This window comes from Urocitellus parryii, chromosome 8 (genome assembly GCF_045843805.1).
Source record: "Urocitellus parryii isolate mUroPar1 chromosome 8, mUroPar1.hap1, whole genome shotgun sequence".
Classification (NCBI taxonomy): Eukaryota; Metazoa; Chordata; class Mammalia; order Rodentia; family Sciuridae; genus Urocitellus; species Urocitellus parryii.
The window spans coordinates 78,926,748-78,953,932 of record NC_135538.1 but is presented as its reverse complement, the minus strand read 5'-3'; the positions used below and the strand labels follow the sequence as shown (position 1 = coordinate 78,953,932).

Genomic DNA, 27,185 nt, shown 5'->3' with positions numbered 1-27,185 from the left:
GTTTTTTGAAAGGAAAAGAAGAAAAGAAATAGACTACAGAAGAAAGGCAGAGAGAAGAAAGTTAAGAAAACTAAAACCATGCCAAATGGAAATATGAAGACCAATTAGGGAAATAATTAAAAGATCAAGACAATAAAACAAAATATCTGTATCAGAAATAATTACATAAAAAGCACAAATTATAGAACCATTATACTAGGATTATGACTAGGAATGCAGAAGAAAATGTTTTGAAAGAAAAAATACTGAAAAAACAATAATGCATTTAAATAAGTAATGAGTAGATAATCTAACTAGGTATGAACTAAGTATGAACTAAATAAAAGAAAAGAATAAATAGAGAATATTAGGAAAAGAACAAGTGATAAAGGAATAAAAACCCACAGACATTTAAAATCTTATAATTTATTGATATGTTAAATAATGTCAAATTACATCCTGCATGTTAAACCTTATAGATTTATAAATGAAACAATCCAACAAATAAGAAATACATAACAAAAAAATTAAATCTAAGGGTCTAGGGAAAAAACCTTCCTGATTGAATAAATGTTAAACTACAAACTGCGGAATAATTTAAAGACAGTTTTGGAAACATGGCAAAATACAGCACTCAAAATGAGAAAGTAGAAGAAACTTTCTCTTCAAAGATTTGCATATAGTTTTAAGTGACTCCCTTGCTGCCTTTGTTCAAACTAGTTTAATTAGAGAATCTCAGAATTTTAAACATAGATAGGATTTCAGACTTATTAGATATCTGGGCAATAATGATATTATTGAGGGCAAAGTTATTTCCTTATTGTTTCCTTACAACATTTCTAAGAAACAGATTACCCAAAACTCATTATTCTCACCCACTAAGACTAGAGAACTTAACAGCAATCTTGCACAGAAAAGTAAGTAAAACAAAAGTAAGTATATAGGTAAAAATGCCAAAAAAAAAAAAAGATGAGAAATGGAAGATCTAAAAGTAAAAGTTTATTTTACTAATATGATAAATGTAAGAGAAATGCAATGAAATCATTAAAAAAGATTGTTTTAATGTATTATAATCTTTTTCTTAAAATAAACATGCATTAAATGAATATACAAATTTAACTTTAAAATCTATGTAAATTTTAAGGTTTTTTCTTTCATGATTTCTCTCTACCCATGGTTCCTTTATTACTGAAGTAAAATTATATATATGGAATAAACTATAGCTAAAAATAGGCATAATGTAGATAAGAAAGCAGAAAAGGTACTATTGGCAATTCATTAATATCTTTGAAAGTAAATGCTGCTATGCCAAGTACATACTCATGTTCTCTCTTCTACAGTAAATGAATAAAAAGTTAGTAAAAAAAAAAAAAGATTGATGGGATCTTTTGACTGTTTTTTTGTTGTTGTTATGGTTTTTGTTAGTTATGAAAATAATATTAAAGGAAATTCTAGAGTGTTAGAAACAGCTGACCACTTTGGAGGTCCTACACTTAGACTGAACTCTAGTTTGATGTTAATAATTTAAATCAAGGACCAGGAGATATAAAGCAGTCAGGATTTATAAGCTGATTATAAAATAAAGTGACATAAAACACTGAGACAAGTATAGTTCTTAAATTGTATTAGTATAGTTTTAATATTCCAAGTGTAATAAACTGACAACCTAATTCACTCATAAACCTTAATATCTTAAAAATCAGGTTTTTTCCCCCCCTACAGTAAAGCTATCCTTGGACTGTCTTTCTTCTTACTACCAATTATATCTTTTTTTTTAAAACCCCATACCTACCTCTGACCTTTTATTGTGCCACTCCAATGCATCAATTACACCAATTACCTACAGCCTTTAATTTAATATTTACTAATGCTGAGGAGTTGAGCCTAGAAAGAGTGAAAAACAACTCACTCATTTTGTAAGGCCTAATAGTATATTAAAGAAAAGAAAGGTAAATAAATAGATGCAAGCATGTGTCAAAAATTATAGTAAAGAATTACCTAAAATCACTTAATCCTAAACAATGGCATCTAAGATTTAAAAGATGCTCATTTAAAATTTACAAAAAATAAGGGATAATTCACAGAGAAATACAAGATGTGAAGAGACAAAGGGATAACAAAACAAAACATGTCTGACTCTAAGAATTGCCAAACAGTTGCACAATGCTGGAGAGCACAAGGTACAGGTGAGAAAAGGTCAATTTTCTGTGCCCCATTAAAACAACTGAGACTATTTAAAGTCACTGAAGAGAGAAGTGGAGGCAAGGCATGATCATATTTGCATTTCAAAAAGTTTAGAGAAATGGTAACTTGTCCTAGAGGTACTAGCATTGTCTGGATGCTACCATCCAGAGAGGGTGCTACCAACATTTAGTGGGTGGAGTTATAGATGCTAATAATACATTCTATAGTGCAAAGGTCATCAGCCTATTACAAAAATTTAACTCACCCCCAAATAGTCACCACTTCCAAGGTTAAGAAACCTTGATTAGAGATAAATTCAAGGATATAATTAGATTAAGCACAGGGGATCAAATAGCATATCAATTCTAAGAGAGCAAGAATTATGTTCTTATTAGCCAGCAACTCCTCATCCTAGTCTAGAACCAGGTATAACATAAGGAATCAACATTTAGTTGTTGAATAAATGAGTGATGCAGGCAACAAGTCTAAAAATAAAATGATTTCCAGTGTTCTACTTTGGAATACCAGACAGGCAAAATTCTATTTAGTTTAAGGCAAATGTGTGATATTGGAATAAGGAGGTCCAATAATTAGCATATAGTTTAAAAACATTTCAGAAAATCCAATTTAGCCATCTTAAATAATGCCCTTGCAATATAACAAAATGTTCAATAAAAAATTAACAAACCCTAAGTACAGAATGATACCCAAGAAAATAAATTTAGTGAAAAAAACTTGGTGAAATATGAGTAAGGCCTGTTGTTCAGTTAACGGCAATATACCAAAGTCGGTTTAGTAGTTTTGAAAAATATACCAGATAATGTAAAATTATAACATTAGGGGAAACTGTATAAGGGGAATACAAGAACTCTTTGAAATACCTATGCAGCTTTTCAATAAATAATATCCTATTCCAAAATTAGAATAAAACCCAACTATCCCAAAAACCCAACTATCCCAAATGTGTCAAAAGTTCATATCAGGGATCTATATTAAACAATTATATCTGTACCATAAGAAAAGCTAAAATGCTAAGTTTCTATGAATGAAGAAAGAGCAAAGAAAACTTTTAAAAGGTAGCCAGAAAATGGCAAAGCAAAATCAACCAAAGAAATAAGTCAATATGACAAACACTCATATTTCTATAACAAATTCTTTTGAGCTATACTCGGACAGCTTGAAATGATTACTGCATCACTATGCAGGAAAACTACTCAGCCAAAATTTTAAAAAACTAAAAAAAAAAAAAAAATCAATGACTTTTTCTATCACTTTCCTGTTCAAAACTCATAACAATGATTGTCAAACTGTACATCAGGTGAACTGTGATAAGACATAACAATAATTTATGACTATATAGTCATTTTGACCAGCCCAGCGTCTCTTAAGCAATTTCAAAGAAATATGTGAATAGAAAGTTTTTTAAAAGTTGGCAAAACTGACATTCTAGTCGAGGAATTTCTTAATATAAAGAGGTAAGATTTTCTTGAAAATATGAATGGAAGAGAAAAATATTTTTAACTTAAATTATAACAATCAAATAGGATTCATAAAGGTGCATCAATGATTAGCTTGGTATTTAATGTTTTTACACATCACAGAAAAACAAACTGATATAAAACACATAAAAGAGGACAAGAGAGGCTAAAATGAGAAAGTTTTGTATTTGTTCAACTGAAGTCTTAGAGAAGGAAAAATGGAGCCAATTATTTTAAAAGATAATGGCTGAGAATGTTCCAGTTTCAATAAAAGACATTACAAATTCAAAAAGACTAATAAGTTCAAATAAGATACATAAAAGATACTGACACCAAAACACACTGTAGTCAAACTGCAGAAAATCAAGGAAAATAAAAATCTTTTATTAAAGCAACCAGAGTATCACTTCCAAAGTAATAACAGAAGATTTAAATACAAATATATAATTACACGAAAAGGATTAAATGTTCCACACAAAGTACAAAGATTGTCATATTTTTAAAGCCATTTCTTAATGCCATTTTTAAGAGATAAGGAAAATAAGATTTAAAAAAAGTAAAACAATGGAAAATGACATATATAAAGATCAAACATGAAACTGTATTAATGATTATCAGTAAATAATTATCCAGGAGAAAAAGAAATAAGAGTTGGATAGGAACAAAGATGGAACACAACAGGAGGGTGGAGGTTCAGGGAAAGGATATAATTAAAATATGAAGGTCTCTGAAAGTCAGGAATTGACTTAGTGGTAGATGTAATACAATATTATTAAAAATATTATGGGACTGGATTGTGGCTCAGTGATAGAGTGAAGGCCTAGCACGGGCGAGACCCTGGGTTCCATCCTTAGCACCACATAAAGATAAAATAAAGGTATTATGTCCAACTTCAACAAAATTTTTTTTTAAATATCATAATCGTGCTCACTTCGGCAGCACATATACTAAAATTGGAACAATACAGAGAAGATTAGCATGGCCCCTGCGCAAGGACGACACACAAATTCGTGAAGCGTTCCATATTTTTAAAAATAAAAGACCCAGAATAGCAAAAGCAATTCTAAGCAGGAAAAGTGAAACAGGCAGTATAGCGATACCAGACTTCAAACTATACTACAGAGCAATAGTAACAAAAACAGCATGGTACTAGTACCAAAACAGGCGGGGGAACCAATGGTACAGAATAGAGGACACAGAGACCAATCCACAAAATTACAACTATCTTATATTTGACAAAGGTGCTAAAAGCATGCAATGGAGAAAGGATAGCATCTTCAACAAATGGTGCTGGGAAAACTGGAAATCCATATGCAACAAAATGAATCTGAATCCCTTTCTCTCGCCATGCACAAAAGTTAACTCAAAATGGATCAAGGAGCTTGATATCAAATCAGAGACACGGCGTCTGATAGAAGAAAAAGTTGGCTACGATCTACATATTGTGGGGTTGGGCTCCAAATTCCTTAATAGGATACCCATAGCACAAGAGTTAAAAACAAGAATCAACAAATGGGACTTACTCAAACTAAAAAGTTTTTTCTCAGCAAGAGAAACAATAAGAGAGGTAAATAGGGAGCCTACATCCTGGGAACAAATTTTTACTCCTCACACTTCAGATAGAGCCCTAATATCCAGACTATACAAAGAACTCAAAAAATTAAATAATAAGAAAACAAATAACCCAATCAACAAATGGGCCAAGGACCTGAACAGACACTTCTCAGAGGAGGACATACAAACAATCAACAAGTACATGAAAAAATGCTCACCATCGCTAGCAGTCAGAGAAATGCAAATTAAAACCACCCTAAGATACCATCTCACTCCAGTAAGAATGGCAGCCATTATGAAGTCTAACAACAACAAGTGCTGGCGAGGATGTGGGGAAAAGGGTACACTTGTACATTGCTGGTGGGACTGCAAATTGGTGCGGCCAATTTGGAAAACAGTATGGAGATTCCTCGGAAAGCTAGGAATGGAACCACCATTTGACCCAGCTATTTCCCTTCTCGGACTATTCCCCAAAGACCTTAAAAGAAGGTATTATAGGAATACAGCTACATCGATGTTCATAGCAGCACAATTCATAATAGCTAGACTGTGGAAGCAACCTAGAAGCCCTTCAATAGATGAATGGATAAAAAAATGTGGCATTTATACAAATGGAGTATTACTCAGCACTGAAAAATGACAAAATCATGGCATCTGCAGTGAAATGAATGACATTAGAGCAGACTATGCTCATTAGAGCAGACTATGCTAAGTGAAGCTAGCTAATCCCTAAAAAACAAATGCCAAATGTCTTCTTTGATATAAGGAGGGCAACTAAGAATAGAGCAGGGAGGAAGAGCATGAGAAGAAGATTATCATTAAACAGGGACGAGTGGGGGGAGGGAAAGGGAGAGAGAAGGGAAATTGCATGGAATTGGAAGGAGACCCTCATTGTTATACAAAATTACATATAAGAGGAAGTGAGGCGAAAGGGGAAAAAAAACGGAGAGAGAGAAATGAGTTACGATAGATGGGGTAGAGAAAGGGGAGGGAAGGGGGAATAGGAAGGGCAGCAGAATACAACAGACACTAGTATGGCAGTATGTAAGACGTGGATGTGTAACCGATGTGATTCTGCAATTTGTATATGGGGTGAAAATGGGAGTTCATAATCCACTTGAATCAAATGTATGAAATATGATATGTCAAGAGCTTTGTAATGTTTTGAACAACTAATAATAAAAAAAGAAAAATAAATAAAAAATTTTAAAAAACTGAAAACAATTTTTATAATCAACTTCTTCATACGTTCTTGAGTAAAAGAAAGACACAATAAAGGGAGAACAGAATAAGATTACTATTACAGTGTCACATAGTATGCTGGAAGGAAGAAAGGTGGAAAATGGAAGCAATTAAGTCTAGTTCAGAAAATGCTATATCAATCCCAGGTAAAACAAGGATCTAGAAATAGTTGAAGTGAAAGAAATATTGAACTCAAGAGGAAGACCTATCTGCAACAGTTCTTTGAAATTTTATAGACAAAAATATGCACAGGACTTACAGATAATCAAACTGCTTTTGTTTTCTACAGTAACAAATCTGAATTGTGATACTGACATACTAAACTCAATCTAATAACATCCAGTTTAGTAAAAATGTTTTGTAAAAATAAAACACTGAAGAGCTAATTAGCTTACACAAGGAACAATGTATATGTTCCATAATTACACATTATTATGACTTTGTTATTAACACTATTAATGTAAGAAAAAATCTGATAGTTCTTTCCTCTTTGAATGCTGATGCATATAATATGAGGTTCTGTGACAGCACTGTAAATAAAAAAACTTTTTATTTTCAAATACTATTTACCAAGAGGATGTCAATTACAAAACGAACTCAACTCACCAATGCTGGGTGGGCTACCATAGTTAATTGGTGACTCAGGTGGTCTTCCACAATGCAATGCAGCCAGAGCAGATCCTTTCCATACAACATGCTTGCAACCTATTAAACACACATATTTTTATGAATACAAAGATAGGACACAAAAACAAAGTGAGAAAAAGATGTCTAAATTATACTGGAAAATTTTCTTACTTTTATTTGTACGTAGCAAGGACTGTCTTCCAGCTCCTAATAAAGTTTGTACTCCAGGAACACTTTGAGGAATTTCTTGTTCAAGAAGTGGTCCTAGTCGATGACATATTTGCAGCAAGTGATCAGGTGCTAGATGTCTGTAATACTTCACCTATTATGTGAAAGACAAACAAAAATATTTGTTATGCAAAATTATATAATTCTTTACATTAAATAAAATACACTTTGGGCTAGTCAATATTTTGTTTTACTCAAGTGGAATGTAAAACCACTTGTTTCATAAAAAATAGCCACACTAACCATCACTTAGTCCGCTGAAGACCAAAAAAAAAAAAAAAAAAAGCTAAAAACTAATGTAACCTAAATGTAGCAATATATGAATTAACAGATGCTAATCAATGCCAATGCTAAAAAGCATAGCATTATATATTTCAGTTTATCACCTGGATTTTTCAAGAACTTTAAGAAACAACCAAAGAAAAAATCATCCAACTATAAAAGACAATAAATGTTTTTGAGACCCTGATATTATGAAGAAAATCTCCAGAATAATTAAGAATTAAATAATTGGGGTTGGGGATGTGGTTCAAGCGGTAGCGCTCTCGCATGGCATGCATGCAGCCAGGGTTCGATCCTCAGCACCACATACAAACAAAGGATGTTGTGTCCGCCGATAACTAAAAAATAAATATTAAAATTCTCTAAAAAAAAAAACAAAAAGAAAGAATGAAGTTTATATTCTCATTACAAAACTTAAGAACACTTAATATCTACACCGAATTTTATAACTTACCAAAAATCTTTTATAAAAGGCAAAATTCCAACTCTTGCTTTAGTCAAGTTTCAAATATAAAATAAACCTAACTACCATAAAAACTTTAGGAACAACTCCAAAACACTGATTAATTTCTGTTAGCATTTGAAACCAATTATGAAATGCTGATATTTTTATACTCTTGTCTTTAAAGAAATGAGCAGTTATGTCAGTTAAGTACCTAACTGCACATGTTTTCAAAAGCATGTTCTAGAAACCCCTGGAGGTTTTACAGATTAAAAAAAATGAATACCATTGATACTGCATTTCCTTTTTTACTACATATGACTTCAGATATCACAAAGATTGAATGTAGAAACTGATATGGAATTCTAACAGTCCTGTATTAATCTAGACACGAAAGATCGACAAAAATGTAAAACAATACCTCTCCTCACAGAGAAGTTTTTATAAAATTTATACTATTATTTGTATTAACATGAAAGTATTCACTAGGCTTCTAATGTGTTAAGTGGTTAAGTCACTATGGTAAATACCAATAAATTATAACCCACATAAAGGGACCTCAATAATATTTAGTGTAAAGGGGTTCTGAGACCAAGCAGTTTCAAAACTGCTCTCCAATTCATGAGTTTTTAAGATGAATTTTTTATGATAAGACTAATGAGGAGTAGATAAGGAATTAAACCATTTCATTCCATCCTGTATTATCTGTAACACACCACAGCACAAGACCATGAGTGATATTCTTTAAAAGTTGGTTATTACACTTCCTACTAAGCTGGAGCCAAAAAGGGAAACCCATCTTACTCTTCATCATAACATACTGCTGTTGTGGATAAGATGGAGTCATACTGTCACACTTTGATCATTTTAAACTGCAGAGTCTGGCACATAGTAGGTAGTTAAAAAGTCTTGGCAGAATCAAAAACTTTACAAAAAGGGGTTCTAATAAAACATGCATAATGCAAATTTTCACACTACATACCTAGTTGGAGATTTTAAAAGTCCACTGACATTAAGAAATCTTCAGATACATCTATTTAATTTTATTTCAACCACAATTTTCTAAACTTTAGCTACAACACCCCTTTTTTCCATAATATCATATTCACTTAGAACATTTTCCAGAAACTGCTAGTATGATTAAATAAAACTGATATTTGGGCTGAGATTGTGGCTCAGAGGTAGAGCGCTTGCCTGACCAATGTGAGGCACTGGGTTCGATTCTCAGCACCACATATAAATAAATGAATAAAATAAAGGTCTATCAACAACTAAAAAAAATTTAAAAACCTGACATTAAAAAGTATTTAAAAGAAAATATAACAAAATATGAGAACTTAAAACTATATTTACACTTTTCTCTGATCTTTTCCAGTATGTTCTTCAACTCTACTGCATAGTAAGGTGACTATGGTTACCAAAATATTTCAAAGTAGCTAGAGGGAAGACTTTAAATGTTCTTAGCATAAAGAAATGATAAATTTATGAGGTGATATGCTAAATACCCTAATTTGATCATCACATAAGGTATATATGTATCAAAATAACACAGTGACCGGGTGGGATGTGCACTCCTGTGAACCCAGCAATATGAAGGATTAAAGGAGGAGGAGTTGCCAGTCTCAGCAACTTAGCAAATTCTGCCTCAAAATAAAAAATAAAAAGACTGGGGATATAGCTCCGTGGTAAAGTACCCTGGGGGTTCAATCCCTAGTGCAAAAACAAAAAACAAAAAAAATACACTGTAACCTCATAAATATGTAGAAACATTTATATATCAATTAAAAACAAAATTTAAAAGTTATAAAAGATAAAATTTAAATGAAAAAGTCTAGAATATTTTTAAGGTCCCTTTCAGTTCTAAACTTATATGTGATAATTATTTCAATGTAATTTCTTAAATGCTCAAAATTCCTTTAAAAATTTGTACTTCAGCTGTGTGTGGTGGCACACACCTGTAATCCCAGTGGCTCAGGAGGCTGAGGCAGCAGGATCTGGAGTTCAAAGCCAGCCTCAGCAAAAGTGAGGTACTAAGCAATTCAGTGAGACCCTGTCTCTAAATAAAATATAAAAATACAAAATAGGGCTGAGGATGTGGCTCAGTGGTTGAGTGCCCCTGAGTTCAATCTCTGGTACCCATACCACCCCCCAAAATTATACTTCAAAAAAATAAAGTTCATTACTTACTAACTTCAGTTCTTTGATGATCCTGTTGATAGGCTGCTGGCAAAAATATCTTTTCAGGTACAGAACCTGAAAATCTGTACTGCAGAATTCTATCTTTTTTATGAGTCACTTTGTCTAAAGCTTTCTTTGATAATATATTTTGATTTTTCAAAAATCAACTTTCACTTCAGTTCTTAAACTCCTGATATTTTCTCCAGCTTTTGAGACTTTATAGAAGCTGATTCCTATGCTGGCAATCTTCCTTTTACACACCCACTTCCACACCTCAATCTCTTTCATGTTTTAATCTATATGCCTCACTGACTTCCATGACCTATTCACAACTCTGCCCCTTCTTTATGTACATTCTTTGTGTTCCTGTAGGACATTATATTCCTTTTCAAATGTTCCTTCATCTCCTGGCATTCTGTAGTATTTATCAAATTAATTGTTCTTAATAAACTTGATACTTAATCTTCAGTGGAAATCTAATATCTATGATTCTCATTCACAGAAACACACAGGTCCTTGCCCAACCTGGGGATTCAAAAGACCCTTTCACTAATACTAAAATTGCTGGTTAACTTGTTCATATCCTATATGAAAGATATAGGATTAAACCTTGTTTATCTGTCTACATGGTATCTAATGTAGTACTTGAAGTTAAGTGCTTAATAAACTATTAGATAAATAAACACATGAGAAAATGTAAAAATTGGGGCTGGGGTTGTGGCTCAGTGGTACAGCACTTGCCTAGTATGTGTGAGGCAATGGGTTCAATTCTCAGCACCACATATAAACAAATAATTAAAGTTCCATCAATAACTAATAAAAATATTTTTTAAAAAAGAAAATGTAAAAATTACTACTTCACTGCTAAAAAACCAAAACATTTTCAACACCTATCCTAGCACATAAAAATAAAGCAAAAAATATTTTATATTTACATAGTCTAATGATTCTAATGATTTTAGTCACTTTTTAAAGCCACAAAACACATTTTCAAACAAAATTTTAGACAAAACAAAGTTACAAAGCATTCTTACTTAAGCATCAGGGATACAAATCTCAATGCCTGACTCTACACTTGGTTCCTCTTAGCACTCTCTGGGGTATTTGCCACAAGAGGATCACAAATGGATCTCTGGAAAGAATGGTGAAAACAGACTAAAAACGTTCTGTATTATCATTGCTCTCCCAAGAAATAACTGTTTTGAGTCAGTTCTCTTCCCCAACCCTGATTTTTTTCAAGATATGTTATCCAAGAGGGAAAAGCTGAAGGTGTTTTCTCATAAAATCTATAAGGCCACCAGCATCTGTATTTATCCTACATCTTATTAACATAATTGCCCCTATTAATATCTAAGATCTAATCCCCCTAATGCTTTGACTCCTAACTCAAAAGTATTTTATACCAACACCTAAATGGACTATCCCAACAACCAAATTCTCTAACTTAATGGAAATAAATCAGTCCTCCACAATCCTTATGTTTCCCCCTTCCTTAACATCTCCACCTACATTTAAACATGCTCACTCTGCTTTCAACTTGGGCAAAAACCAAAAATCCTGACTTGACTTCTCTAACCCATCCCTTCTCAACATTAATACCCCAGCTATCACTTTCCCTTTCTTTTCCTCTTTAGAAACATGGTTTTTAAAAAATAGTCTATGGTCAGTCTCATCTCATTTCTCACTCTCACTTCAACCTACTCCATACAAGCTTTCATCCTCCTGACATTAGAAGGGCTCTTACTAAAAGTTCACCTTACTTAATTGTTGACAAATCTATACTATCTTAGTATCTCTAACCCAGCTGAACTTCCATTCACTCCTTTGCAAACCTTACGTTCTCTTAACATCTGCCATACTCCTTGGTTTTCCTCCTATCTCTTTAACCATTCCTTCTCTTTGTCCTTTATAGGCTTATCCTCTTCTACCTAGCCATTAAATGAAGTTCCTTAAAGTTCTAGGTCCCAGAACCCAAATCCAGACCCTCTTTTCCTCCCAAAAGTCAACACTGACCCCCAAAACATTCCCTACCTTGATGAACATCAACACTATCTTTCCAAACTTAAAACTGGAACAAGGAGTCATAACTTTTCTCACTGCTAGGGCCTCCCACCTATCCCACCCCCAGTATCCTATCTGTCACCAAATCCACCTGACTTTTTCTTCTTATTCTTAAACCTATCTACCTCTATCTCCATAATAACAGCCTGCCCAAAAGTTCAAATCATCTTCGCAACAAACTCTATCTTTCCCATACTTACTCATGCCTTCCACCTTATCCAACTCTATTTTCTATATTGCAAATAAAATTCTTTCCAAAACACACATTTGATCAAGTCACCTCTAAACTTAAAACACTACAGAGGCTTTCCTTGCTCTTTTTAGATACTGATCCAAATTCCTAAAATGGTCTACTTATCTGGCACATTCCCATTCCCCACTCTCTCACTCCACAATTCAGATACAATGGACTTCTTTCAGGTTCTTTACCTACACTCTTTCCTGTCAGGCTTTTCCCATGTGGCACACTTTCTGCATTTCTGACACCCCTCTTGTCCAAACAACTCTTCTATATGCTTCAGATAGTCCCTCCAATGTAACTTCCTTTGTTCTTTACAAAGACTCTTTTCTCTGTTGCACTTTCCATGATTCCTTTTAAATTCACATCAGTTTGTGATTATGCATTTAGAGTTTAAGATTATATATCTGAGGCTTTTCTTCTCTATTTTACCAGAAACTACAAAAAAAAAAAAAAAAAAACAGGGGCCCTAAATTTTTTTTGCTCTCAACTACTTTATGTACACACACATATAGCAAGCAAACTTTTTAAAAAATAAAAGTATACTTTTCTACTGCCTTGATCTAAACCTTCTTTATAAACACATGAATTATACTCATGTTCTTCATAAATATTAAACCATGTCACTATGACCATTTAAAATGTAAAACAACTTTAACAGTTAAAACTGTTTATGGTTATACATGACCTTTTTTTAAATATCTTTATTTTTTTATGTGATGCTGAGGATTGAACCCAGTGCCCCACACATGCGAGGCAAGCACTCTACCACTGATCTACAGCCCCAGCCCTACAAATGACTTTTAATTTCCAAGTTAGTAGGAACCTCATCTTTAATTTTAACTTAAGGCTTTTAGTTTAAATTAGCTTTTTATTTTATTAGAAAATTATTAAAAGGAAGACATTAAGTCACATTGTAATAAAATCCTTAATACATGACTATATTTGGATTCTCAGTATCTGTTGTACACTATTTTTTAGTAAGACTCATTACTTTCTGTAACCATAGTAGCTGTTTTCAAACTTTTAAGATATTCAACACATAAAGGTATGACCAAATTATAAAACTAAGTATGAAAAAAATGATTATGTATAAATATATTTGATTAAATATAAATACATAAATATATGATTAATAACCCACTAACATAACTAAAATATTGATTCCACACTATAAATGCAAGGCCCTACAGTAAATGTGGTTACATACTGTTACTATTCCTATTCCATAAAGAAATTATTTCCCAAAAAATACAGCAACCATTCTATGGTTACACACAATAACTGTATAGTAGAGGTAGTCAAATTAAGATATTCTAGCATTAGAACTTACATTCATACTTCCTCATGAATTACCTGATGCTTCAAAATGTATTTATGTACTAATGGGCAAGAGAAAAACAAGTGATATTTTGAATAGTTGTCAACACACATTAAACTAAGCCAGAAAAAAAAAATATTTTACCATTCACTTTCACTACTAAAAAAAAAAAAAAAAAAACTAGAATAAAAGCACAAATGCTTATAGGCTAAAGGGAATACTCTCTTTTAAAATCTAAGGGTAAAAGTAGAAGATACAACTACAGTGATATGTTGACAATCCTAAAAAGCCTCCTAAAATGGCCGTAAGAATTCAATGTGATGAACCTAACATTTTTAAGATTATTTTTTAATTTGAAATTTGTTATAAATGGATTAAAGTTACTAGTCCCTTAAAATTTGATTACTATAAAAAATTTTCAAATGACCACTTATTAGTTGTGCTCAAATTTAACACATGCCCCTTTTGATGAACAAACACCCGTTTATCTCTTCCCTCCATGAAGAGCCTGCTTTATGGATGCTACCCCTGATGCTACCCCATTAAGATTCACTACTCTACAGGCTTAACCAGAGGCTCATGGAAGCTTTTTCAAACTTCTTATATACCTTCCAACTCCATTCTCAATTGAGAATTACTTGCTATGGTAAAAGAAATCTTTGGTTACCTGTCTATAATTAATGGTTAAAATATGAATTAAACAAAGGTATTCTTTTATAAAATATCATGCTACATTATCCAAAGTACAGATCAGCAAGCATGGGTCAGATTTTAGGTTTCAGGAGCTACCTACTATTTACATTAAAAAAAAAAAAAAACTTTAAAAATTTATTTTTAAAAAGTCATTCTTACCTCAGGTCTTACAAAACAAGTTTCTTACACAATTTATCCAAAACAGCTATAGTATACCAACTATTCCTCTGAAGAATAATCCACAGTTCTAGCTATGTTTCTAAGAGCAAAGATTACAGAACTCTGTGAAACAGAGGCAACTCTCTTCATTCCTTGTCCATCTTGTCCCAAATCATAGACCCTTATCATTCCTTTCCCACATTTTACATAAAACTATTTCTAGAATTTCAAGTGGAATTTGAATACTACGATCATCTTTTGAGGATGTGAACTGTGAAGCCTAGAAGGAAAATGGAAAGAAACTGAGCTGAACGGCTTATTATCCTGCATCTTTATCTAAACAAACTTCTTTTGGCTTAGTATGTTATTTTATATAAACAGCTATCCTTTCTAGCCAAGAAAAGTTTGCCATTATCATAAGGTACTGTTAAAACTTAATACAATATAAAGGATCTGAAAGACACTGCTTTCCACCAGACATCATTAAGAACTTTCCTTAGTAATTTTTAAAGAAAAATTAGTAATTTTGAAGGAAATATGATACAAACATCCTGGGTTTTAACTTGCTAACCAGGAGCATGGAGAAAACACTCTTTTGTTACCAGATATTGAACCTAGGGGCACTTAACTACTGAGCCATATGTCCAGCCTTTTTTGTATTTTATTTAGGAAGGGGGGGGGGGTCTCACTGAGTTGCTAAGTGCCTCAATAAGTTGCTGAAGCTGGGTTTGAACTCTCAATCTTCCTGCCTCAGCCTCCCTAGTTAGTGGGATTACAGACACGCACCATAACCAGCTGGAGAAAATATTTTTAAACTTCAGTGTCCCCTCATCTATATGAATTGGCATGCAACAGCCATCACATCAGAAGGAAGTCATAATTCATTAAATTATTTTCAACATATGATGTTCTTAGCATAGAACCTGACCATGAGAGTCAGCTATACTCCATATCATGAACTACATGTTGACCCTTTATGTTGGGGGGGGGGGGGGAACCGTCAAATAGGGAGAAAAGTTTTGAATATCTTTTCAACAAATTGTTGAAAATAAGGTTAGATCAATTAAGACTTTATGAAAATAAGATCCAACTAATGTTTGGAACCAGTATAATCTGTCTTGTCTTGGCTATTCACTTCATCCTTACGTCTTCAATACTCATAAAATGTCAGTTTTTTGGATATTTTTTTCCCTTTTTTTTTTTTTTTTTTTTGTTGTTTTCATTGCTAGTTCAAACTCAGGGACTCACACATACTAAACAAGCAATCTACCACTGGGCTAAATCCCCAGCCCAGCATTTCACTTTCTTTTCACAATTCTGTCCAACCTAAAGACCTCTGTTGTTCATTACATTTTTTTTAAAATATATTTTATTAGTTGTTGGTGGTGGACCTTTATTTATATGTGGTGCTGAGAATTGAACCCAGTGCCTCACACATGCTAGGCAAGTGCTCTACCACTGAGCCACAACCCCAGCCCATGTTGTTCATTACATTTTGATTTAACACTAGCATAATGGAATACAATTCTTATTTTTATGACTATTCTAGTCTATGATAAAATTACAAACTATTTACTATTTAATTACTCTATAAGACAGCACCTAATATTCTTGAAATTTCCAAACTTCAACAATTATAAATCTGTTACTATTATAACAAAGTATGGGTTAATTTTTATCTATAACCTTTATAGCTAAATACATATTTCTGACTTTTTTTTTTGCTGTAATAGCTTCTCCACAGAGTGATACTTAATTTGTGTCACTGTTTTGAAACTTGTTTAAACAACATTATCAAATAAACTGAAGGATTCCCTATCTCATAAGTAAAGAAAGCTGAAGTTCAAAAGTAACACAATTTGTTGAAGGACATACATTTAAAAAATTAAAAAGTGAATCAAGCCCACGTTTCCTAATTACAAGTTTATAATTTTTATTACATTACTAATTCCTCCTCAGAACTTTAATCTCCCCTCATCATCACACAAGCTTGATCACTAAAAACTTATTAGAGCCTACATGTCAAGTCAAATCCTTTAAGTTAACTATTTTCAGAACTCTTAAATGCCTATAATTTCTTTATAACTAGAAATGTATGAGAATTAATATAGAACCTTATTAAAGTATCATAATTAAACTTGGCGGTCTATTTACTCTTAAGTAATTGTGAATTTAAAAAAAAAAACAGCTTGAAAGTCTTATTTCCACAATTTAGTCAACCATGAAGAACTCATTTAGTAATTCAGTTCAAATTATCAATACAAATACCAATAAAAATTTGTCATTTGAACAGAATGCAAAACACACTCTTACATATTTTATTCATTACAATCTGATTGCATCTTGCTTATAAAACAAAACTAAAACCTATTCAGAATCAAGGTTTCCATAAAGCAAATTAGGAATACCCTACTAAAACTCACTTAAAACACATATACACACACACACATGCATGCATGACAAAACATTTGAAGTTTCGTTTTTAAGTCAAGTCATATTTGCTAAGGAAAATTTGTGCAATAAGAAATCCTTTTTAAGACATCATGTACATTACATTTTGATTTAACACTAGTATTAAATCAGGTGAAAAAAATCACTGTCTACTAATTTAAAGATGGAAAAATCCTTCAATTCTTAAAATCTTAAGAATACAACCAGTTTCGTTTTTTAGTAATGTTTCAGTTTCAACACTCAAAATAACTATTACTTCATGTACAATGACAGTGAAATTGTTTCAGACAAGCATGTTTCACCAAATTGCCTAAAATTTGGTATTTCCACACCCCAGAAATAAACCAAAATTAAGTGATATCCATTAATTTTTTTTTTGCATTTTTATATCATACTTTCTGCCCAGACAAGTGTGTGCCTGTTTTGTATCAGTGAAAGAGATCAAATAGGTCAAACCAATATGACCACAGGCCAGGCCAGCTAACATTCAAAATCCATGGATTCTCTCGTACTTCCTCTGGAATAGGCTACCAACATCTGCACTGCCATAGATAACCTAGGGTCTATAATACAAGTCTCATTACAATTCAGTTTAAGCATAAGTTATGCCAGACTATACAACCACCTAAATTTCCTTAATATCAAAATTTTTGATTCAATCATCCTTTTCCATCTATAATGTTGAAGCTCCAAGACTGCTTTTAGTATGGATGGTAAGCAACTGATGACTACCTTCTCTGTGGTAACCAAAGATGCTCAATTTTATATGTATATAAAGCTTCCAATATTATAACTGTTGATTTTTCAGTACTGTGTTCTCAAATTCCATTCAGATAAAAAAAATTATAATTTTCACCAATTTGCTATGGAATACTGACTGACACTGCTTTGTATCCCATACACTCAATAATTCCAAAGTAATTAACTTTCACCAAATTATTCATAATTTCACCAAAAGAGCCTCTCACAAAACTAAAAATCTTCACAAATTTAAAATTTATTTCTAAAATGGTAAATTTGACTCCTATTATTTAACGTTCTTTATTGTTTTTAGATATAATTAGAAGAGTAACTTAAAATCCTAGAATAACTAGTTTCTATTTTTTTTTCTAATATACTTATATAATACATGATTTTCCTGAAGTCAATAAAAAGTTCACTGAAACAGAAAGTAAAATAGACATGGTATAGTACTCTCTGCTAAATAAAGGATAGCTGGCTTAATATTACAGTTATTTTTCTATGACTTCTAGAATACTAGTAAGAATGAAATTAACCTGCTTGGTATTACTTGTCCAACCTAAGTTGCAAAGGATACAATTTTGTCACAATTGCACAGTGACATATAATATATAATCACGAAATTGGGGTAAGAAAAAAATGACTTCGGTAGGTGAGAGGAATTTCCAGATCAAAACAAGTATAACAAAATCAAAAACTTGGGGTCCATCTTTTAAAAAAAATTGACTCTGGATTTATTTACCCTAAAACTAACTTAAAGAATTAATTCCAAAGTCTCTATTAAATTGTTTCTCTTTAAACAAAAGACTGACAAAATACCTCTCTGATAATTTCTAAGAAGATTACAAGCTATTATGGTTTTGAATTCCACAAATTTATACATAGAAGGAGCCAGATGAAAGAGCCAAGCTCCCTTACTTTTGTCTTGTGATCATTACCAACAGAAAAAAGCTTCATCAATTCAGGATATTTCAATCACCCAAATATTCCTTATTGTTCATTGTTCCACACCAAAATTTACATTTAGAATTAGCAACATATTTTTTCTAAAGGTCTATTATCCAAAAAGTAATTTATTTTTTATATTTACCATTTTTTTTTATTTATTTCTGAGGCTTAATCATTTCATCCCTGATCCTAAAAAATATACTAATAGTACCTTCTGATGTTCTTAAAATGGTGTTATTGATACTATAACTGCTATATTTGAAAAATTATACATAATTGTTTCTGAAATAAAATGCTTTAAAAGAAAACTTAACACCCTAAAGCTATAATTAGAACAATCTTTACTACCATTGCTAAAGTTCTGTAAAACTATTACTAAAATTCTATAAAGCAAACCCCAACCCTTACATAGCACATGATTCATGCCCATCAATTACTACTCAGAGTCTTTAAAAGGTAGGAACTATTAACCCATTTTACAGATCAGAAAAGTGGACCCTTTCAATACTATGTTGTCTCCTAAAAATTATATAAAACACAGTGTTTAGGTAAGAACAATTCAACTCCCCTTTATGTTCACGCCACTTTGTAATGGGAGTCAAAATATTAAGAATCTAATGTACTTATCTCACTTAAAATTTTTGTAAATGCCTCAAAAATTTTTCAAAGGTACAAGTACTAACAGAATAATTAAATGTGTAAGGAATTTTATTTAGTTCTGTTCCTTCAGCACCTCCCCATATACTACTCCCACATAACATTTTATTCATTATGTTTGTGAGATATTAAAGCCCTATTTTAGTCTAAGTTTCTATTTCATTGATAATTTAAAAACAAGTCAAAAAACCCAACATGTAACTCATCATATGCTGCTCCATCCCTTCCAAAAGAGACAGACATAGGCTAAGTCCTGAAAGTACCTCAATAGAGGGTGGGAATTCCTGACTCAAAAATCTGTCACACGGGGATGGAATTATAGCTTCAGTTGGTAGAGCGCTTGCTTGGCACATGTAAGGCACTTACAAAATAAAGGTATTTGGTCCATCTACTATAAAAAATATTTTTTTTAAAAAACGTGTCATATGTTACCTATTTTTCTAAAACTTATCTCCTAGGTTTTATATGTTAACTTCCACATTAATCAGCATCCTCTAAATAAATGCATACCTTAAGTAAATCCTATTCAGGGTTCCTATTCAACTCTGAATTTGAGACTACCAATAATCTATGAAAACCAGTACTTAAACCATGTGGAAAACATAATAATAATTATGGAGCAACAAAGATGTATTCTACAACAAGGTTAAGTGCCTCAAAAATTTTCAACTTTACAAAACATACTGCAACCAAAAAATAACATTATGAAAAGTGTTTATTTAATTTTCTAACCTGCAAGGTTTCTCCAGATCTACTTTTCAATTTTGGAAAATTAAACTCCAAGAATGAAACAATTGAGCACTTAAAAACGACACTACTATTTCTAGTTCAAAATCACAGAATTTCAGATTAGAAAAATTTCAATCCACTCTTTCACAAATAAGATAACTAGGGAAAAGAGAAATGCCAAGATTTTCCCAAGACTACCTACAAGCTGTCAGCAGTGTTTAAGATACAATACACATCTCCTGACTCTCAACCTACTAAAGGGTCTACTAAAAATTTCTCCCATAAGATGTTAGAAATATGCAGACATCTCTAAAGTGACAACTAGAAAGCACACTTAATAAACCAACTAGTTCAATTACTCAAACTAAGAAACAAATGACAACAGTTTTCCTTTGTCCAAAAAAATGTTTTTTTTTCTTATTCTATAAAAAGTTCACCTATATACTTGGTTCCATTTAAAAAATAAGATTCTGACAAATATTTGAAAAATGCCCTTCTGCTTTAAAATTAATGTTTTTAAAAATTTATATAATCTGAATAAAATTATATTAGTGCCAAAACAAACTTTAATATCCTATCAAATTTCATTCACTTTGTTAAGAATGTTTTAAAACTCAACATAGATGGTAACAATTAGTCATATTTTATAATACCAAAAGCAAAAATAATGCTTGGATTATGAGTATTTCCTATTTCAATCACACCTGAAATAAATGCACTGGTTTTATTTTATTTTTTTAACTATCAACTTTAATACTGCTCTTTAAACTCCATATTCTTAACTGAAATCCAATCATTGTGATTCTATCTGCAGGCTAACTAAAAATGCTGATCAGTGCCCATTTTTTAACTCATAAGTACAAATATACACCCTTTCCTAACTTGCTAAGATTTTCTAATTTTTCTAGAACTTGCAATTTGACACTTGAATTTTCCCATTTAAAATACTGCTCAGTTTATCAGTTAATATATCATTCATTCCCAGGCAGAAATAGAAACTACATAAATTAGTTTTACTCACCTAATGGTCTTCAACCATTATTAAATAAATTCAACTTGATACACAACAAAGTAAAACTTGTTTTAAGTCATAAGAGTACATTAAAACAATAAAACTGCAAAAGGAATGAGCATGTGCTCACTTAGACACAAAATTTCAGGATCAATCAAACAACAAAACAAAATGTGCTCAAAAACCTGGTAATCCAGAACATTTTTAAAACTAAGTCTCAAAAAAAAAAAAAAATGAAGTTAACCCATGTAGCCACATACATAGATATATATTTGGAGGGATATGAAAGCACCTTAAATGGTGCCTTGCATCCAGTATACACAGTAAGCAATATGCTGAATGAAAAAGAGAAAATGAATCAAACTCCCGAGTTTAATAATAACTTTTAACTGCCTTATGAGTATGCCAACAAGACTGTTCTAGTAAGCTGAAAACTCTGAAAGCAAGAAAAAACACTTGCATGCAAAATAGGCTGATTTTGATAAGTAACACACTTAGACAATTCTTACTGTACTTTAAATCTGAAAAACAGACTAGGAATATAAATTCTAACATGTGGAAGATGAGAAACACTTCTCCCCTTCCCCAATTAAATCACAGTCAAAAATTTGAAATGATTCCTAGAAGGAATCACAATTAGCTGCTTCATTAAAAAAAAAAAGTAACATTACCGAAGGTCTCAAGAAAACAGCAATTCTCAGTGACTTGCACTTAAAAGATATTTTGTAAAACCTACCCCCCATCTTTAAAATGGAATATTATCACCCTTGTGATAATTTTCTCAAATAGCATGGAAGACATAGAAATCCACTTACAATTTTTGTCAAATATTTATAACAATAAAAATTTCAAATACTGGTTAGTAAATCTTGAACTACTTCAAACTCAATTCATTTTAACTAAGTATTGAATATAAAACTACCCTAAATCACTACTTGAAAAATGACACAACTTAAGTATGGAAATGAATACACTGCTAAGTCTCTATTAGATTTATTAAACTAAAGTACCCTTAGTATTTAACAGCTGTGAGCAATCATCTATAACTGACATTAAATAAGAGACTTAAGCACACAAAAGCTAGGAGATGTACTATACCCAAAATAAAATAAAAGCTTTCAAAATTATGCTCATGACTTCACTTCACATAAGACATTCATTCTGAATTAGGTGAAACTTCCTGATCATTACAGAGGCCCTGATGAGGTAACATTAGTAATTATAAGTATCTCAAAGCAGTTACAATCTCTCATAAACTCAGTGCACTGCCTAAATTTCAAAAGCTTGGTATGCCTTGGTGTGATTGCTTTAATTGTCTTACACACACATTCATATAAACAACTTAAATCAGTTTAGGCAAAGAAAATACAATGGAAAGCATAGCTCCTTTTAAACTAAACTTTACAGTAACTACTTCTCTATTCACAATACTAAAAACGGAAGGTCACTTTTGGGAAGCAATTTTTAGAAATTACTAAAATATTAACGTTGAAAACCCACAAAACTAAAAAAACAGGTATTTTCCAATCTATTAAACAAAATATATCGCAATATAAACACAAAAAAAACTTATCAATAAGTTCCATCCTACAGTAGATATTTGATAACTCCCCAACGTCTTTCAATAATAGTTTTTAACTAAAAGGGGGGGGGCATACCAAGAGAATTAACAAAAATTAGAGAAAGCCTGTTAAAACTTCTGGTTTGACACTTAGGCAAATATGTTCTGGCAAAAACGCGCCGCTAGCCAACTATCATCACATACCCGAACTCCTCCGATTAAAAAAAAAAAAAAAAAAACCCAGCTCTGAATTTAAGAAAAAGAAAGGGACGACCAAATTAAAAAAAGAAAGACAGAAAGAAAAAGAAAAGTCTTGCCAAGGTTCCGCAGCGGCTGAATAGCCTGCTTGTGAAATGCTAATGCCACTTCGAAGCAGTTAGTCACCAGCTATTGTGTAGGGCAGGAGAAAGCCGAGCCGGCCGCGCGTGCAAAGCGAGCGAGCTTGCGCGCCCTCCCTCCTCGCGCAGCTCGCGCAGCTCTCGCTGCGGCCGCCGCCGCCTTGAGCGCGCCGCCGCGACCGCACGGACGCGCGCGCCGGCCCCTCCTCCTCCGGCCTTGCACTGCACAACACTCATGACGTATCTTTATTTCTAGCACATTAACAAAATATCACAAATAAATTGTCCGCAGCCCCTGCGGCCTGGGGGTGCGGGTCCCCCCAGCCATTGCCCCCCGAACCCCCCATGCAGGCCTACCAACCCTCCCCGTGGCCTTTGGAGCTTTCACGTTCTGGGGCCAAGTTTTTGTCTCTGTAAAAAATTGCGGGAAATTCAATTTTTATTCGACTCAGGGAAAAGTTTCTTTGCTCTGCGACGTGAATGCCTCACCAGATTCTGGTAGGTCCTGGGATGCTCCTTCCCGGTCCAGTCGGTGCGCCGGGGCAGCAACTGCGGGGAGAAGACGCCCCGTGAGCCCGGCCCCCGGCCCCGGTCCGCTCGATCCCCTCCCCCGCCCGCCCCGCGCCCCGCCAGGGACCCCGCGCCCCGCGCCCCGCGCCCCAGCGGCGGCGGCGGCGGCGGCGCAGCGGCCCAGGGGCAGCCGTGCGGTGGCGGGACGCGCCGGGCCGCCGCCGCCCTTACCTCCTTCTCGGCCACCTCGCGGATCAGCACCTGCAACAACAAAGCGGGGAGAGCTAAGCCCCGCGCCCCGGGCCGCGGCCCCGTCGCCGCCGCCGCCTCCCTCCCCCACGCCCGCGAGCGGAGAGCGGCGAGCGCCGGCCCGGCCCGCGCCGCGCGCCGCCGTACCTGAGCCGCCTGCTGACAAGGTCCATCTTCCAAGAACCGGGCGATGAGGAAGTAGAGCTCTGCGCGGGAGAGAGGGACGGGGAGACACACAGACTGAGCGGCCGGGCGGCGGGGGGCGGGGGACCGCGGGCGGAATCGCCCGGTGCCAGCGGCCCCGCAGCCCCCCGACTTACCCGATCGCAGCTCCGAGAGGCCTTTCCTCTCACAAGACATGTTTATGGGTCACTTCGGGGCCGCCGGCGGGACACCCCGCCGCCGAGGGGAAGCGGGGATGGTGCCGCCGCCTGCCCTATAGCTGTCAGTGTGTGTTCACGAGCCGAGCCTCGGCTCCACCATTCAAGCAACGGCGGCGGAGGCGGAGGAGGAGGAGGAGGAAACAACAACTCTCAGGCAGCGGCTACGGCCGTAGCCGCCTCCGCCGTGGATCCCTCCGCCGCAGAAAGGAGTCCGCCGCCTTGGCGGCCCGGGGTTCGCTGGGGTCCTCGGCCGGCGCCCCCGTCCCCCCACCCGGGGGACAAAAAAAGGAGTGCCTCCGACCCCTCGCCCCCAGCGCCCGGCACCCGCCACGGCGTGACCCTCGCTCCTCCTCCTGGCCCGGAGCGCGATTTATTTATTTATTTCCAATCGGAGAAGATGTCGGAGCCGAAGCCGCCGGTTGGCTGGAAGGCGCTTTCTCTGTGGAGGCCGATAGCGGGAGGGAGGGGGCCGGGAAGGATTCGCGGAGGGATCTGACGCACACGGTGCCGCAGCACTGGGTCTATTCAGCGGCGCTGGCTGGGGCTGAGATGGAAGTTAGTTTCTATGTAGCAGAAATAGGAAACAAATGAAGCAAAACTGCCCAAAGAGGGGAAATGCCCCGAGGATGGGTCGCACTCTCACGCGCGCATACAGACACACGCAGAGAGCACTCTCACGCTGGGCAAACTCGGGATCGCACTGTCTTGCCCGAGTTGAATGATAGTGTTTGGTTTCTGTCTCTTGCCATGTGCATGTGTATAAATGCTGCGGATTGGCATCTGTGTAAGTCTTGTCCTGCGTTATTTCTGCAGCCTATGCAAGTGTTGTGTAATTTATTGGAGTGCTGTATATTGAAATTGAGGTTCGGGCTGCTTTTTGTTAAGCACTTGGCGTTTTGGAAACCCGTTATTTGCTGAAGCCACCTCTGCATATTTCTTTTATTACTACCGTTGCCTTAAGCGTACGTTTTTTAAAAGATTTTTTTTTTTTATTGTTAAACCACGGCAAAGCGAACTCCTGATTTGTACTTCAGATACTCTTTCCTGATTACAAAAAAAGGCTAGTGATGGCTAATTAGGGATTTGGGATTTAAGAACCTTAAAGCTTTTTAAAATGTTTACAGGAAGGGATAATGTTAACGTGAGTGAAAGGAAGGGACGCTAATATTTATCTTTTACTGATCTAGAGGTAATTTAGTGACAGATCGATAACCTACCCGAAGGATACTGAAAGAGTATACCACAGTTTAGCCAAGGTGATTAGTGATTAAATAATTTAAATTATCTGTGTATCTTGCCGTTGACTTCGTCATGCTAATTAATGGCTTCTAATTTGAGGTGTAAACCATTCCTGTTTACAGTTAATCACCGAAAGACTTCTTGAAAACTGACGAAAAGAGAAAAAAAATAATCTTTGTAAATCAGTATGTAATTACCGGTTTTATATGCTAAATCATACATCTGTGTATTGCTGATGAGGATAAGGGCCTTGTTTTTTTTAAAAAACGAATATGGGTGAAATTAATGGAAACAATAGAAAAAAACATTTGTTAGAAAACAAGGACACCAAAGATATTTATCTCCGGATGATTTAAGCACTTTCCAAAAAGACTTGAGAGTTCAATTCTTTTTAAGGTTTGCATTTTAAAGGAAATTAGGGTAGTCATTCTTTTGTTAACATTTAACAAAAGATTCTCCTTAAAATTTTTAGACGATAAAATGCATATTATGGATTTGGTTTTAAAAGGTTATTTGTGAGGAAAGGACCAACAAGCTGTATTGTGATTTTCTAGATTGTTTCCTCAAGCCTTGTACCCTCCTAGCTCCTTACATTCCTTGTGGGAAATACTTGCTGCTGTTGCCTTGGGCTGTGCACTACAAGACAGCACTATTGTAATGCCCTGTACTAAAACATCCAAAAATCATCATACATGGAAAGAAGAGGGAGAAAAGCCTCAACCCCTTTGGAATAATAGGATGTAAAATTACCTTTTGCAACTCTATCTTAACAAAATAAAAATGGGAAGTTACCATGATTTGTCCTATTGCAGGCTAGTTATCAGAATAACTGTTATTTCTTGACATAGCTATCTTAGATTTCTGAAAATATTTGCATCTTTAAAAACATTTGATTCTATTCTAATTGTTATAGGCAAAGTAACCTACTTCTAGATGGTTAGCCAAAAAAAAATATATTTTACATGCTTTTTTTTTTTTTGCAGTTGTACTTATTCTCTGATGCTCTTAACTTTTTAAAAAGTATGTTTTTCAAATAATCATGGTATCTTACATTATTGCGATGTTCTTCAAATTAACAATTTTAGGAACTAAAAATTCTAATTGGGAATTTCTGGTTTTGAAATGCTATTATTTTGATATTAATTTGAAATGATATTAGTTTGATTCTTACGAATAGATATTTTATCCTTGTAAAGGAAAATAAACCAAAGTATGACAAAAAATATAAAATTACTCTGAGTAAAGTTTCAATATATATCTTATGGGAGTGATATAAATATGAAAAGCTGTTATGATTGCCTCATGTATGTTTTTCATTTGAGAAGCCATGAAAGCTTTTTCCTAAATATGCTACTAGTACGTAGCTTCTAAAAAAATTTTCACGAAAAGTTTCCTTTTTTATATGATATTCCTGTCAATTTTACTAATCTTTGACAATATTTTTAGTTTCTTTTTAAAATATTCTATTTGAAAACAGTTGTAACACTGCCTTTGAACTAATTCCTATAAGTTTGTTATAAGAAAATGTAGATTTCCTGACAAAAACTTCTCTACAGCCAAATAAACTAATTGTTTTTAGCAACAGATATTAAGTTGAACTTTAGCTAGTCCTTCAGATGTAATTTTAAAAAAAAAATTCACACAATCTTTTAATTTCTTTAAACATAAAACACTTTTCTGAATTCTGGTATCATAGATTAA

At 34.3% G+C, this 27,185-nt stretch overlaps 1 protein-coding gene and 1 non-coding gene across 2 annotated transcripts in view; one reads left to right on the top strand and one right to left on the bottom strand.

Annotated features, from left to right (window-relative positions):
- Phip (PHIP subunit of CUL4-Ring ligase complex) overlaps positions 1–24,459 on the bottom strand; it is a 125,077-nt gene extending 100,618 nt beyond the window's left edge. The window contains exons 1-6 of the mRNA XM_026410453.2: positions 24,183–24,459; positions 24,010–24,068; positions 23,845–23,874; positions 23,593–23,652; positions 7,236–7,386; positions 7,044–7,142 (exon numbers count right to left, since the gene is read on the bottom strand). Coding sequence (XP_026266238.1) covers positions 7,044–7,142; positions 7,236–7,386; positions 23,593–23,652; positions 23,845–23,874; positions 24,010–24,068; positions 24,183–24,222 — 439 coding nt within the window. The 5' untranslated portion in view covers positions 24,223–24,459. The remainder of the gene's footprint in view (positions 1–7,043; positions 7,143–7,235; positions 7,387–23,592; positions 23,653–23,844; positions 23,875–24,009; positions 24,069–24,182) is intronic.
- Positions 4,565–4,671, top strand: LOC113198715 (U6 spliceosomal RNA). Its single transcript, XR_003302889.1, has one exon. It is a non-coding gene; the product is annotated as a U6 spliceosomal RNA (small nuclear RNA).
- Positions 24,460–27,185: the final 2,726 nt, after the last annotated feature.